This window comes from Lycium barbarum, chromosome 10 (genome assembly GCF_019175385.1).
Source record: "Lycium barbarum isolate Lr01 chromosome 10, ASM1917538v2, whole genome shotgun sequence".
NCBI lineage: Eukaryota > Viridiplantae > Streptophyta > Magnoliopsida > Solanales > Solanaceae > Lycium > Lycium barbarum.
Window position 1 is genome coordinate 86,901,063 of NC_083346.1, and position 14,817 is coordinate 86,915,879.

Consider the following 14,817-nt stretch of genomic DNA (forward strand, 5'->3'; position numbering starts at 1 on the left):
AATTCACCTAACACGTTGTTATTGACCTTTAATACTAAAAATATCACCAAATCATTTTTCACATAAGCCCGATCCTTCCATTTATTAGACCACTATGTATCATGTACTTTTTTAATTACTTGATCAAACACCACAAAATGATTTAAGATAACTTTCAAAGTAAAAATGTTGTTGGTAGAAAACAATTTCCTCCTTAACAAACATATATAAAGTCCTTTACTCCTACTATGATACAAGAGAAATAAAAAAATAAAAAATAAAAATAAAAAGTCTCCATTATATGTACGTTATGTATATTATGGTTAAGGTGATATGAAAAGGAAAGGAATATTTGCTCCATGAAACATAAGTAATCAAGGACGCAAGGGCATGCATGAGCATACAGTGCACATAATCAGGTGCGCGTGCCTTCCCGTTTATAAGTTTTTCTAAAATTTACGCCGAAAGTTTTCAACAAGAATATTTTATCATGTGTTCAGATGCTCAATCGAAACAAGCTATAATTTGAGTATTTAAATGAAATTTATTAACAAATTTAAGGGATGTCGATGTACTACGTCAAAGATGGCTTATGCAATAAAATATCATTTGTACACACATAAAATGTATCTATTTCGGTCTTGTGAAAGTATGGTAAATTCATATGATTATTTAGGTCAAATTTAATAATTTATGCTTGCTTGAGTCATTTCTATTTTTTCTTCTCAAAATTTATCTTAATTTAAAATTGTACAATAAAAGTTATAGTAATTTTTACATAAATATAGCCAAATTTAAATTAAATTGGTGTGCCAGTTAACTCTCATAAAATACAATAATAGAGGGTCGGGAGAGGTAGGTGAGGTGACACAAAGAACATTTTGGGAAGTGAGAAAGAGAAACACCTAAAGCAAATAATAGAAAAGCACAAAATCAAGTTTAATTCCTATCTGTCTTTAAACTCAAAGTAAAGTATAATTGGCACAAAACACTCTTTCCTAGTAAACATTCTTTGTCCCTAAATCAAATTCTCGCATTCGAGTTTTGAAAATAAATACATTTTGATAAAAAACATTTTATCTTATTTCATGAATCCGTGCAATACAAATTCAAATTAATTAAGTAAAATATACATATCGAATAATTAAATTAGGAAGAAAGAAAAAAAAAAAGAACACTCCCCTCCAATCCCTCTCACTCCCATCCTTAGCCCCACCAACCACAAAACTTTACGCCCTGTGAAATTTGACACAAAAGCTAAAGTTTCAGTCTTTGTATTGTAGACTGGAAACACAAAAACTTATTTTCTCTCTCCACTCAAATCTTCTTCAATTCTTTGAAAATTTTAAGAAATTGCTGTCTGGATTGCTACTCATGTAGTAACATTTAATTGGCCACATCCCACATGGTGTTATTATAACTCTAAGTAAGCACACAACTCATTTGTGTGTATTTTCTAGTCGTAGCTCATGCATAGGTATTGCTGTTAGTCAAAGAATATAAAAAACATAGAATCAGAAGGTCAGGGAATAGAAATAAGGGAATTTCAATTATTATTATCCCTTCTTTTGGATTCTTGAAAATGTTGACAGAGTAAACAAATTCTCTTCTAGGTTTCTCAAGAATTGTATTTATATACTTTTGATGGATTTACTGGTAATAATTGTGTTGCCATTGGCAAGTGATGAAGAAAATATTTGGTGTTAAGAAGACAACAACACCAATGTACACAACAACAAATACAGATAGATTTAGAAGAAGAAACAAGATTTCCAAATTCTTCAAGAATTATGGCTTGTAGCTGTTTCAAGATTTCCACTTTTGTTTGGTTTATGTTCTCTGTTTGTCCTGTTTGGTCATCACTGGAAAATGAAAAATTCAATCAGACATTTAAACCATGGAATAATGAGTCTCAAAAGATGAAGATGATTATTAGAGCTCATCTCATGAAGCTCAATAAGCCTTCTCTCAAGACAATTCAGGTATTCCCATATTTTATTAAAGTTTCTTGATATGTTTCCTTTTCCTCTAATTAAAGTGTTTTCTTTTTGTCTCTAAATATTGATGCAGAGTCCTGATGGAGATGTTATAGATTGTGTGCTATCTCATCAACAACCAGCTTTTGATCATCCTGAGTTAAGGGGCAAGAAGCCTTTGGTAAATCACTTGAAATTCCTCATTCCAACTTATTGGCTTCAAGTTGTTTTGGAAAACTGAATATATTCCAAAACATTTGACGTTAACAAAAAGTATATACTTTCTTTTTCAAATGCACCCTTAGTGCAACATGCTACAATTAATGTAGTGTTAATAGCAGAGACGGAGACGGGATTTGAATTATGGGTTCTAAATTACAGCACAACGACATTAGGTATTAGTAACTGGGTTCCGAATTTAATTTTTATATATATTTAGTGAATTATTAATATAAATACAGTGTTTGAACTAAAGCTAGCTAATGAACCTGTACATCGGCCTCTAGCTCCGCTCCTGGTTAATTGTCACGTAAAGAAAGAAATTAAGAATCTTATCATGATTAAAACTGTTAAATATCTTTCTTAAGGGTAGGCAAGAACCAGACAGATAATATATATGGACTAAGTGATAAGTTTTCGAGTTTCATTAATTTTGTTGGGTTTGTAGGATCCCCCAGAGAGGCCAAATGATCACAAGTCAAACTTGATGGAATTGGAAAACTTTCAGTCATGGAGCATGTCTGGTGAAACATGTCCAGAAGGAACAATTCCAATTAGAAGAACAAGAGAACATGACATTCTTAGAGCCACTTCTCTTCAAACATTTGGCAGAAAAATCCAAAGACCAGTTCGAAGAGACATGACCACAAGTAACGGCCATGAGGTTTGTGCCCTTTATTACATGTTCTCGTGTTTCATGTTCAAGAAAATCCATGCGAGTTTCAACTAAGCCTAACCTAGAAAGTTGGTAGAATACATTGGCAACCTCTTAAATTTGTTAGTAATTTTATTTAAATACTCAAATTACGGCATGCTTTACTAGAGGAATATATACTAAAGTATTTCTTTTAAACTTTTTTTTTGTGAAGAAAATGTTTTATTGATCAGTCACCTACAATCTATTACTTCTATTAGACACTTGCAACCTAAAAATTTGAAAAAGCTTTTATGCGTATTTTCAAGCGCCTATCACGTAGAAGTTAACCCTATAAAATATGTCATCTGCTTTAATTATACAAATTAATCTCAATAAGCCATAAAACCTCATGTTCAAATTGATGTTGATATGTACTAATTAAAGGAGGAGACATATGTTATGTCATTAACTTATCTATATAATGAACACTTGTGAACATGCATAAAACTTTTCGAAATTATGAGCGGAAAGTGTCTAATTATAGAAACACTTTATCATGTGTTCAAGTGTTCAATTGGAACAGATCACAATTAATTTAAGTGTTAAATAAAATTTACTGACAAGTTTAAGAGGTTGTCTATATATTCAACCTAGAAAATTCTATTTTTGAGAATAAATTTCATGAACTTCTACTTTTTTACATTTGGCTGTTCTTGCAATATTTTTCTCAACTGTCAATTTGTCAGATTTCTGGTTTAGGTTTCTACTAACTTCGATGATATCCTTTACCATATAAGTTCAATCACTTTTAAAGCAATCTAGTTTCAAGTTCGTGCATAAATGAATGCTATGCCTTTCGTTTCTCATCTTCAATCATGCATCTTTCTATTAGAAAAATATATTAGAAAAATAGACCGTGAAACTCTGGATCAAAATCACGATTTGCCTTTTCTAGGAGGACGATGAAATTCTTTATGTATTATCTTTTATACTTATATAAATATACATGGATAATATAAAGAGTTTTATGGAATCATCATACTTTAACATATTGTAGTAGATAATACTGACGGAATCAAAACAATTATATAAGGGAATTCTAAAATGTCACACTTTGAATTTGAACCTATAAACTACAATAGCTTTTGTACTTCCTTTGCCACTTTATTAGAATTTTCTTTTTATGCCAAGCTGATACAATTTGATTGTGTACATATATAAGTTTTGAATACCCTAAACAAATCTAAAAGGTTAGCTTAAGCGGTCCAAGGTGTTCAAAATTCTCTTCAACGTTTTAGGATCGGACAACATTATTTTTTATGTTTAGCTGCTGTTGTTTTTTTCGAACCTCCTAAATGAAAATTCTGGATTCGACACTGAGCAACCGCTCCTAGCAACATGCCTTATTTCCAGGTTACAACTTTCAAGTTTTATAGATGATTCCTGTTGTTATTTTTTATGTGACCTGATTAAAATACTTTATGCCACCAATATACTAAAGTCAATCCATATATTAATCGTACAATTTTGGGGGGTTAATTTTTGCAAAGGTATATCTGTAGTAATGTATATTTTTATTTTCCATTTGTGGGAACCAGCATGCAGTAGGGTATGTAACTGGAGATCAATATTATGGAGCAAAAGCAAGTATAAATGTGTGGGCACCTCAAATTGCCAACCAATATGAATTCAGTTTATCACAAATGTGGGTTATTTCTGGTTCTTTTGGTGATGATCTCAACACCATTGAAGCTGGTTGGCAGGTATGTTATATTTTCTTCTTCTATTTAGTTTAATTGGACATGGATTTAATCGATCATTTTTTTTTAAAAAATTCTAGTCATAATAAATAGAAATACAAGTACAGCTAAAGTTTGATTATCATTAAAATGTCAACAGGTTAGCCCAGAGATATATGGAGACTATTTTCCAAGATTCTTTACCTATTGGACCGTAAGTTCTTGTATATTTCATTTTCTTCTTGTCCTTCTGATTATCAACAATAAGATAATTTCACCTGTTTAGTTAATGATGGGATAATTTAGTGACATTTTATTTGGTTAATTTAATTATACAGAGTGATGCATATCAAACGACTGGATGTTACAATTTGCTTTGTTCAGGATTTGTCCAGACCAATAATAAAATAGCTATTGGGGCTGCAATCTCTCCAACATCCTCTTATAATGGAGGCCAATATGATGTCAGCATATTGATTTGGAAGGTAATTTCACTTTTAACCCAAAAATAAAAAGCAAATGAAAGAACTTTGCATTGCAATAATAACTAGTTTGATTTAGGGTGTTTTCGGTAAAATGTTTTTCAGAAATTAGTGGATTTCTTATTTATTTTCTTCTATTTGGTACGTAAGCAAAATATACTATCTCAAAAATATTTGTATATAATATAATCTAGATAAATACTAGGGGAGATGGGGTGGGGTGGTGGGGATGGGGGATACAGGATTGGGTGAAGATGAGGTGTGCTGAAGGGTGGGAAGGACACAATCAATGTAAAATGTCACTTGTGGAACTTGTTTTCCATACTTCTACGACATTAGTCATTTTGTTTATTTATAAGGAACTTGTTTTCTTAGAAAAATGATTTCCAAAAATTTTGACCAACCAAACATGAGAAAATTAAAAAATATTTTCAGAAAAATGTTTTTCTCACCCTTATTAGAGTCAAGGCCTTTGGTTTGACAGTGACTTTCTAAACATGTTTCTATAGTTGCAATTCTAATGCTCTTTTTCTTCTAAATGTATGCAAAAAGGAGTTAATCATTTTATTCAGGCGGCCGGCTTAGTAATAGCTTACAATAATGTTTATTAGTAATGTTAGTTAAGCAACAGTACTGCTTCTTAAATCTTAATTAATAAAATGGACTTGGTGACTAACTTCTTCCATTTAATTAATAAATATACAAAAAAAAATATTATTGTCAAACTAATAATAATACTTCATGCATGCAGGATCCCAAGCATGGGAACTGGTGGCTAGAGTTTGGATCAGGAGTTCTTGTAGGATATTGGCCATCATTTTTATTTTCACATCTTAAAAATTCAGCAAGTATGATACAATTTGGTGGTGAAATAGTGAACAGTAATCCTTCTGGATTTCACACATCAACTCAAATGGGAAGTGGTCATTTTGCTGGTGAAGGATTTGGAAAAGCTTCTTATTTTCGAAATTTGCAAGTAGTTGATTCAGATAATAGCTTAGTACCTTTATCAAATCTCAAAGTTGTGGCTGATCATCCAAATTGCTATGATATTCAAGGAGGGATTAATTCTGTTTGGGGTAATTATTTTTACTATGGAGGTCCTGGTAAAAACCAACGTTGTTCTTAATTAAAACAAATAGGTATATGTTTTTTTTTTCTTTTTTACAGTTTTGGGGTGATTGGTTCTTGAGCTTGCAAGCTTGGGTTATTCTTTCTTTTGTATTTTTGGGTCTAAAAGTTATCCGTTAATTAGTTATACCACATTTAATTAAAGAGTTGTGAAAATGAAAAGAGGAAATAGTGAATATAATATGCTATTGCTTTTCTGTGTTTATTATCTTTTTCAATATTTTCTTGACGGAAGTGAACTTTCAATCTTTCTGACAAACTTTTAAGTAGAAATACCGAGGCATTTGGGATGCCACAAGAGCCCAAAAGCATATTCTTCGTAGTAGCATATGCCATCAATCACCTCTAAGAAATGGATTAGAAAACTGACTTGCACTATCAAGGTAAATCCAAGATGTAGAGTTTGTGGGATCCAAAGTTTAACTGTAAAAGAGCAAATGCCATTGAATCCCTTACTGTCTTGAAGTAGTGGCAGTGGCGGATGTAGCATTCTACACGGGGGTTCAATTGAATCCTAACTTTCGATGCGGAGTATAAATTTGTGTGTAAAAAATTAATAAAATTGCAATAAATAGTAGGCATGAACCCATAACTTTTAAAACATAATGGATTCAAGCTAAATCTTAAAAGATGGAACCCATAAAATTTAAATCCTGGATCCGCCTCTAAGTAGTGGGTTAGTTCGAACCCCTTTCGCGAGAAAAAAATTACAATCTGTATAGTCAGAACAAATTGTAAATGATAACGGAAGAAGACGTCCATAGTGAAACAAGGTCCAACTTCAAAAACATATAAATATAAGGGAGAATAACCTATATATACGTAAGAATAGGGTATATTTATAAAATATGACGATATTTTTCAGTTTACAAAACATACCAATAGATTTCTTACAAAATATATACGAACATTTTGTGTATGAATATTGTATGAAATTAAATGTTTTAAGCCCGAACCCCTACACATAAATTGAGATAAGGAGAGTAATTATTTCTACCAAGAAAATAAGATATAACAATATAAATGAATAGAACATAGAACTAACATGCTAAAAAGCATAAAAAAAATGAAGATATAGTGAAAAATAAGAGAGAAATATGGAGAGAAGGAAAAAAAGTTGAATGAGAACATAACACGTATTTATCAGCCTCAAACCTTTCTCTAAAAATTAAAAACATCGGTGGGTACAAAAACAAAATCAAAAAGAAAAAAGTTAATATTCCACGGGTCACAAGATTTATAATGCGAGAATGGAAGTAACTGGTATCAACAGTATGCTTCTCCTTAAACATATGGGAGAATTTTTGGAAATCTCATCAGGATAAAAAAGAAACTTGTGCGATTTTTCAAAAGGCCACTCGTATAAGGATCACCAACAACAATTTCACCATCCATTTTTTCTAACCACAACTTAGATCAGCTAAAAAAAAATTTCTCTGCCCCCATGCCATTTTCCTAAAAAATAGTACTACTTCTCTCCAGAAGAGTTTGATTTCCTACCTGTAAATTGCCTCGCAATAATTCACCTAAGCATCCTCATTACTACAATTATATATATTATGATCTCAATTTAGGGAAACATATTTTTCAAGCCATTCAAAATACTATGATTATTGCAAAATACAAATAAAAAATTATTATTGCAAAGTGTTCTTCGCTGATGCAATCACACAACTATCAGTGAACTAGAAACATTATAAAGAGGAAACAACTGATTCAATCGACAATAATCACAGTAAACACAAATGTGGGATGTAGTGGATTGTGGTTCCAGTTCAAGTCGTTATCAACATTTGTTATGTTTAAAACATTTTCGTGAAATTCAATAAGAAAAGGGTGATAAAATCTTAAATGTCAAAGAAAGTTGCAAAAGACTATAACTTCCATTAGGTCCCATCCCATTGTAACCCAACTTGTCTTCCCCTCCGTCAGGTCCTGTCCGGTTGTCCCCTTCTTTCCTTCAAACACCCAGATTGATACTCAAATCAACAGGTATTAGTTGACAAATAATCTGTTGGAGTAAAAGACATTGAAGCAATAATATCTATTAGATGATTTCATTTTCAACCTCGAGATGAAGATCTGCTAATTCCAAAGGCTTAAAGTTAAGCCTTTCTAGCTTCTCTTTTCCGATAAGGAAGAAAACCAATCATGCATAATGATCCATGAAAATATGGGTCTGACTTAAAAACCAATGTTGAAGAATTGTAATAATGGTTTGTTAATATTGGTAACGGTTGTAGCTATTAGTAAAGCATAAACCAATAGAGTTTTTTGGGTTATTATAGTAACGGTGGTAACCTTCGATAGTGCCTTTTGGATTCGGTAACCAACTATTTCTTAGTAATAAAGGATTATTTTGGATTTTTCAAAAAATAATTAAATGAAAAGAATGAGTGAAAAATGCAAAAAAAATGAGAAAAAAGATAAATAGAAATGGAGGCCATAGAGAGGTGCCACATCACCTTGTCAATGCCTAGCTTTATAATATATATAGATAATTTAATTTTTTATATGATCATGCTAAATTAACCTACTTAATTAGCAAATCATGTTCGTAGAACAAAACATAAAATAAAAAATTCTGAAAAGGGAAAATTAAAACAAAAAACTCAAATAGTATGACAACTAAAGGAAAAATCCTTTCTGATCACCAACTAACAAAATAGTAAACATATTTCGTACCTGCAATAGATGTTGTTGGACAGCTACACAAACCAATAATTATTTTTAAGGGAGAATACAATATCACCAATGAATACAGAAACGATCTAAACTTGTGCATGTTATAAAGTGATACGAATGATATGAAGAGGTTATACGGTGAGAAGATAAAAGGGCAACGATTAATCACATCTATTACTAATAACATTTAAGAGGAGCTACTACTACTTTTTAATGGTGAAGGGTAAAGGGATGTAACGTTTGTCTTTCAGCTTCTATTTTTCTCCAGAATGTATATATAGACACATAAATTTTATTGGATTAAAGTCATACAAAATTTGTATTTAATCCATATTTATTTGGGTCGAATAATTAATCTGGACTTTAAAAATTAATTTAGTCCATGTTATTATTTTCAAGTCCAAGGTCCATTCCATCTTGAGGCCCAAACTCATGCCACGTGTCAAGTGACATGGCATTCCAGCCAAATTCAAAGCCAACAAGATGATGCCACGTGTTCAAATGATGTGGCAATCCTTGTCAAATACGAGAACCATTCAAAAATCGCCAAGTGTCCAAAATGACATGTCTTGGCCAATCACAAGCAACCTTATCACATAGCATTTGTGATAAGCTTGATGATTTACATGAACCAATCAGAAGGAGGCAAGAGAGTTCATCTGCACTTGAATTGCCTACTCCCTACAACTATAAATTGGGAGTTTACATAACTTTCTAGGGACATTCAGCAAGCACTGGAGAAAGCAGCTACATCGACTACATATATAGTTCTGGAGTGTTCAACGGAGTTCTTCCCGGAGATCAACCGAATGACGAAGTACTGCTCGACATTCCTAGGGATTGAAATACATCTCTAGAAGATCCAAATCATCATGCAATTCGAGAAATACGCTATTGAAGGCCCTCGAATCACAGAGACGTTTAGGAGAGAAGAATCAAGAGAACAATAGAATTGTACTCACAAGATTCATAAATAAAATTACATTTTTCTTTTATTTTTTATTGCAGTTAATTTTCGGCACTTGAAAATTTGTTGTGAACAGATTTTGGGTCTAGTGGGACAAATTCTGCTCTTCATCTCTTCCTCTGGTGAATCGATGCTTTCAAACTTCAAAATCAGCCATTTTAATGGCCTTTAGAAAGAACAACGACGATTCATGTAACAAGATCTATGTTGCCGCATCTGACGAACGTAACCGCAATGTTCCAATGACCCGCAATATGTTCAAGGCTAGCGACATCGATAGATTGGAGTACTTCATCTCTTTGGAGACAGTGGAGAAAAGCAGATCTCATACTATGGCTATAACCTCTGGAGGCAACATCCACTTCTTTCCATTAGATGAAATCTTTCAAACTGACACCAACTTTGAGGACTTTGACGATTCAGCAGATTCATCTATCTCAACAAAGGTCAATGCCTTGATGACTGATGCAATTGATGTCGATAAACAACTTGCTGTGATGATGCAAACCATTGAGGCATTGAAAAAATCTATTGAAGATAATCTTCAGATCGCTTAACTTATGAACAAGTTGGAGGCATCCACACCTGTAGAGTCGAGTATCCCCACTGCTTGTCCGCCTGGTTTTACTCCACAAAACAAAGATGTTAAGGAATCACTTGCTAAGTCCAAGTTTCAAGAGGAAAAACAATCTGTTTCAGTTGCAGCGTTATCTGTCCAACAGTCGCAAGACATGATAACAAACACCATCAGGGGTCAATACGGCGGAGCGCCACAAAGTTAATTGTATTACTCCAAGACTTATACTAGAAGGATTGATTATCTACCCATGTCAGGGAACTACCAACCACCAAAATTGCAGCAATTTGATGGCAAAGGTAACCAGAGGCAACACATTGCTCACTTTGTTGAAACTTGTAGCAACGCTGGAACACATGGTGACCTTTTAGTAAAACAGTTTATTCGTTCGCTGAAAGGGAATGCATTCAACTGGTACATTGACGTGGAGCCTGAGTCAATTGATTCCTAGAAGCAACTTGAAAGTCAATTCCTCAATCATTTTTACAGTACTCGTCGGTGAGCATGCTGGAGTTGACGAAGACAAAACAAAGTAAGTATGAGCCCGTAGTGGAATACATCAATTGTTGGCGCACATTGAGCTTAGATTGCAAGGATCAACTTTCTAAAACTTCTGCACTTGAGATTTGTATCCTAGGAATGCAATGGGGCCTCGTGTATATCCTTCAAGGGATTAAGCCTCGAACTTTTGAAGAATTAGCTACGTGCGCCCATGACATGGAGTTGAGTATTGCAATCCATGGAAAGACATCCCATGTCTTTGATCCAAGGAAAGAAGCTACAAAATTCAAGGAGGCATCAAAACATCGAACTAAGGAATCTATGGCTATAACCGTGGCTTCTACGAAGGCTTCCATAAGACAAAAGCTGAAAGTAAAAGCTAAAAATCGACGAGAAGTGACAAAACCAACCTTGAAGGAGTTACAAGCAAAAGTATATCCTTTTCCTGACTCTGACGTTTGGCGAATTGCTAGCCAAGAAAGTCATTTAACTCCCTGAATCCAAGAAACCCGAAGAATCCAACAAAGTTGACGATCAAAGTATTGCAAATTTCACCGTATCGTCGGTCATCACACGGAAAAATGTTTCATCTTAAAGGAAAATATCATGGCATTGGTAAGAGAAGGACAAATCATCATTGATGATGATGAGACAGCTGATGCAAACCATGCTAGTGCCAAATGTGACCACTGAAGAGGTTGTATTTTAGAAGCTCCACGACCAATGCGCTCTGTTGCATCACCAAAAATTGAAGAAAGGATCATCATGCTACAGTTTGGTAGATTTGAACCAATTGAAGTTTCCGCCTTGCGAAAAACATAAAATACGTTCAAGGTAGATGACCTTCCAACAAAAATAATGGTGACAATTGGACTTTGGTTGCTTGCAAAAGACATAAGCGTCAAGGGACTTCTGAAGTTCAGCTTTCGAAAGTCGACACAATATCAAGTGCAAATCATCTTCAACCAATGCTGACCATAAAATCCAATACCAAACAGAAATGCAACACTACATCATCACAAAGGGTTAGAAGGACAGTTACATTACTAGAATTCTTCCCAAAATGCTCCTCGATGCACGATCTTAAACTGCTAGTTACATCGCTCCTGGACGTATGAGCCTAAACTGCATGTTGATACACTCCTCAACACACGAGCCTAATTTGCTTATCATAAAGCTCATCAAATTAGAGCTAAATCTTCAAGTTAGAGCACTCCTCGATGCACTAGCCTAAACTGCATATCATAAAGCTCGTCAAATTCGAGCCAAATCTACAAGTCACGAAGCTCCTCAAATTTGAGCAAAGTCTTCAAGTTATAAAGCTCCTCAAATTTGAGCTAAAGTGCAAATTGCTACGCTCGTTGATGCATGAGTATAAACTGCATGTTACTCCTGGCCCACATGAGTTTAAATTGTGTACGACCCCCCCCCCCCCCCCCCCCCCCCCCGCCCAAAAAAAAAAAAGGGTCCACATGAGTTAAAAAGGGGGGGGGGGGGGAGCATGGCGTCATGTGATCATCACAACACAAAGGCATACATCACATTAGAAAGGATCAAAGACAAATTACAAGTGTACAAGAATACTTCATTGCTTCAATATTGCAAGAGTTTAATACATCAATGATTACAAGAAAGGGTGACATGGAAATAGCTATACATCATCCATTAGAAAAGCCTAAGACATGAAAATGATTGGAAGGTAAGTTTTGTTGCCAGTTTTTCTTTAATGCCTCTTCCAGTTTTGCAAGTGTTTGTTGAAAGTTATACGAGAGAAGTCGTGTCCCTTGAAACAAATAAAAGAAGAAGCTCTAATCAAAGTAATAACTGTTTATGATGAGCTCTGAGAAAAACCAAAAAAAAAATCAAGTATGCGTGATGCTTGGGGAAGGAGTAACTTCGCAACATTATTGACTGCAACAAATCTTGCTTTCGCATAGAGGTGTTGCTCGCTGCCCGTTGCTCGAAACATCAACACATCCACATGTTGTGAACCTCGTCTAATTGACATCAAGGTCCTTTGAGCTCCTTTTCAAAATCTGTAAATGAAACAAGAAAAAAGGATAAGATTTGTGATTGACCGAAGTCATGACGTGCAAGATCATAACGTCTAATCTTCCATATTTGGCATGGATGTACTGCTTGAATCCTGGTTTCTACAGGATTAGGAAGCTCGCAATTCCAACGCCCCTAGCTTGAGATATGAATTTTTGGACGAGAGTGCAAAAAGCTGCGTAGCGAAAAATCAGAATTCGTCAACTAACTTCATGGAATTATCTGTATAAATTCAGAAAGACTTTGGATGTGATTTTTATGTAGATTGTGTTTTTGGGAGTTCTCCTTCCAACGGAAAAAGCAGCTCGTGACTTAGATGCTCCTACGCCGAGTTATGATTTTTTTTCCGGCAATGGCGCAAAGTTTAAAGCTTTAGAAGACCAGAATTTGTAAATCAACTTAGAGGCACCACCTGTACAAATCCATAAAGACTTTGGCTGTGATTTTTATATAGGTTGTAGTTATGGGAATTCTCTTTCCAGCAAAATAAGCAGCTCGTGATTTAGGCACTCCTACGCTAAATTGTGAATTTTCTACCACAGACACGCAAAGCAGAAGAGCCAAGAATGGCAGAATCTAAAGTGAAGTTTTACAAATTCACCCGAGACAGTACAGAGAGAGTTTTGCTTCAAATTTTTGATATGTTGTAGCACTCCGTGTCTAATTTCAGGAAAATCAAACCGCTCATGTTTTCGTCGTACCTACATCAGGAAATAAATATCTTTGCGGAGGTATGTCAAGTACTTGCTCGCTGAAGTTGGAAATAAATATTTTTGCGGAGGTGCGTCAAGTACTTGCTTGCGAAGATGTGTCAAGTACCCCTACTCCCAGTGTCAATCTCACCAAGCCGCAAAGATGAGATGTGCCACATACTCGATCGTCAAGGATGGAATGTGATCTCTCCAAGCCTCTTTCTTGTCAAGCAGTAAAGAAGTGAAGCACCAATTTATTCAACGCCGATGATGCGGACATCTGGTGGATCTTCCAAGTAATTTATACTCTTTCAAAAAACCTACAAAAAAAAATAATAAAAAAAAATGGAGCCTTTGTTGCCAATGCCACGACCTTTCGGCTCGACTAATGGATAGCAGTGCTAATTTGATAAGAATCGGGTTACTTGAACAAAACAAGATTATAATGTGGAAGCGAAAATATGAAGATTAAAGACGAGAATATAAAGATAAGTGAAATTCAAGAATAAAATCCCCAAATTTCAAGATTAAGTGATAAGAACCCTAATTGGTCTTAGTATTCAAAATTAGCGGATTAAGACTAATTAAGATACTAATAGAGTCAATTCAAGAACTTATATCAAAAGGTGATCTAGACCCCTATTTCGAAGAAATTAGAGACAATAATTAGTATAAGACTAATTACCTTCTTTAATTGACGAATAAGAACCAAAGATATCAAGTACGAATTAATCTTACCTCTTAAAAAGAATCGTTCTTATAAGGTTACAAGATAAATCCAAAGTAGCCACACAAAGGTGTAAAATAGAGAAACTCTCAATAATAATAATATTTTTGTGTCTTGAAAATAACAAAATCCACCCCTATATATAGGGGAAACTTATCCCAAATAGAATGGGATTAGAATCTACTTTTATGGAAATAATTAAATACTAAAACCTAACTAAGATTAAACTAGGAAAGCATGTAAAATAATTGGCAAACTTCTTCCTAATAGAATAAGGAGAAGGTTGCCCAAAAAGTCACTTTTGTACGTGTGACTTTCTCCAACCCAATTTGGGTTGGATTTAATTCCTTTCTTGGGCAGAAACTTCAGCCCCATGTGGAGCCCAATCTTCCTCCTCTTGAGCTTGGACTTGGATCATGAAATATGTATAGTATTTAGCCCATTCTTTTGCAT

At 34.2% G+C, this 14,817-nt stretch overlaps 1 protein-coding gene across 1 annotated transcript; it reads left to right on the forward strand.

Annotated features, from left to right (window-relative positions):
* Positions 1-902: 902 nt before the first annotated feature.
* LOC132615921 (protein neprosin-like) lies at positions 903-6,411 on the forward strand. Its single transcript, XM_060330517.1, has 7 exons — positions 903-1,961; positions 2,050-2,136; positions 2,623-2,838; positions 4,410-4,574; positions 4,711-4,764; positions 4,889-5,035; positions 5,784-6,411. The coding sequence occupies exons 1-7, from the start codon at positions 1,770-1,772 to the stop codon at positions 6,159-6,161; spliced, it is 1,239 nt and encodes a 412-aa protein (XP_060186500.1). The 5' UTR covers positions 903-1,769; the 3' UTR covers positions 6,162-6,411.
* The last annotated feature ends 8,406 nt before the right edge of the window (positions 6,412-14,817 follow it).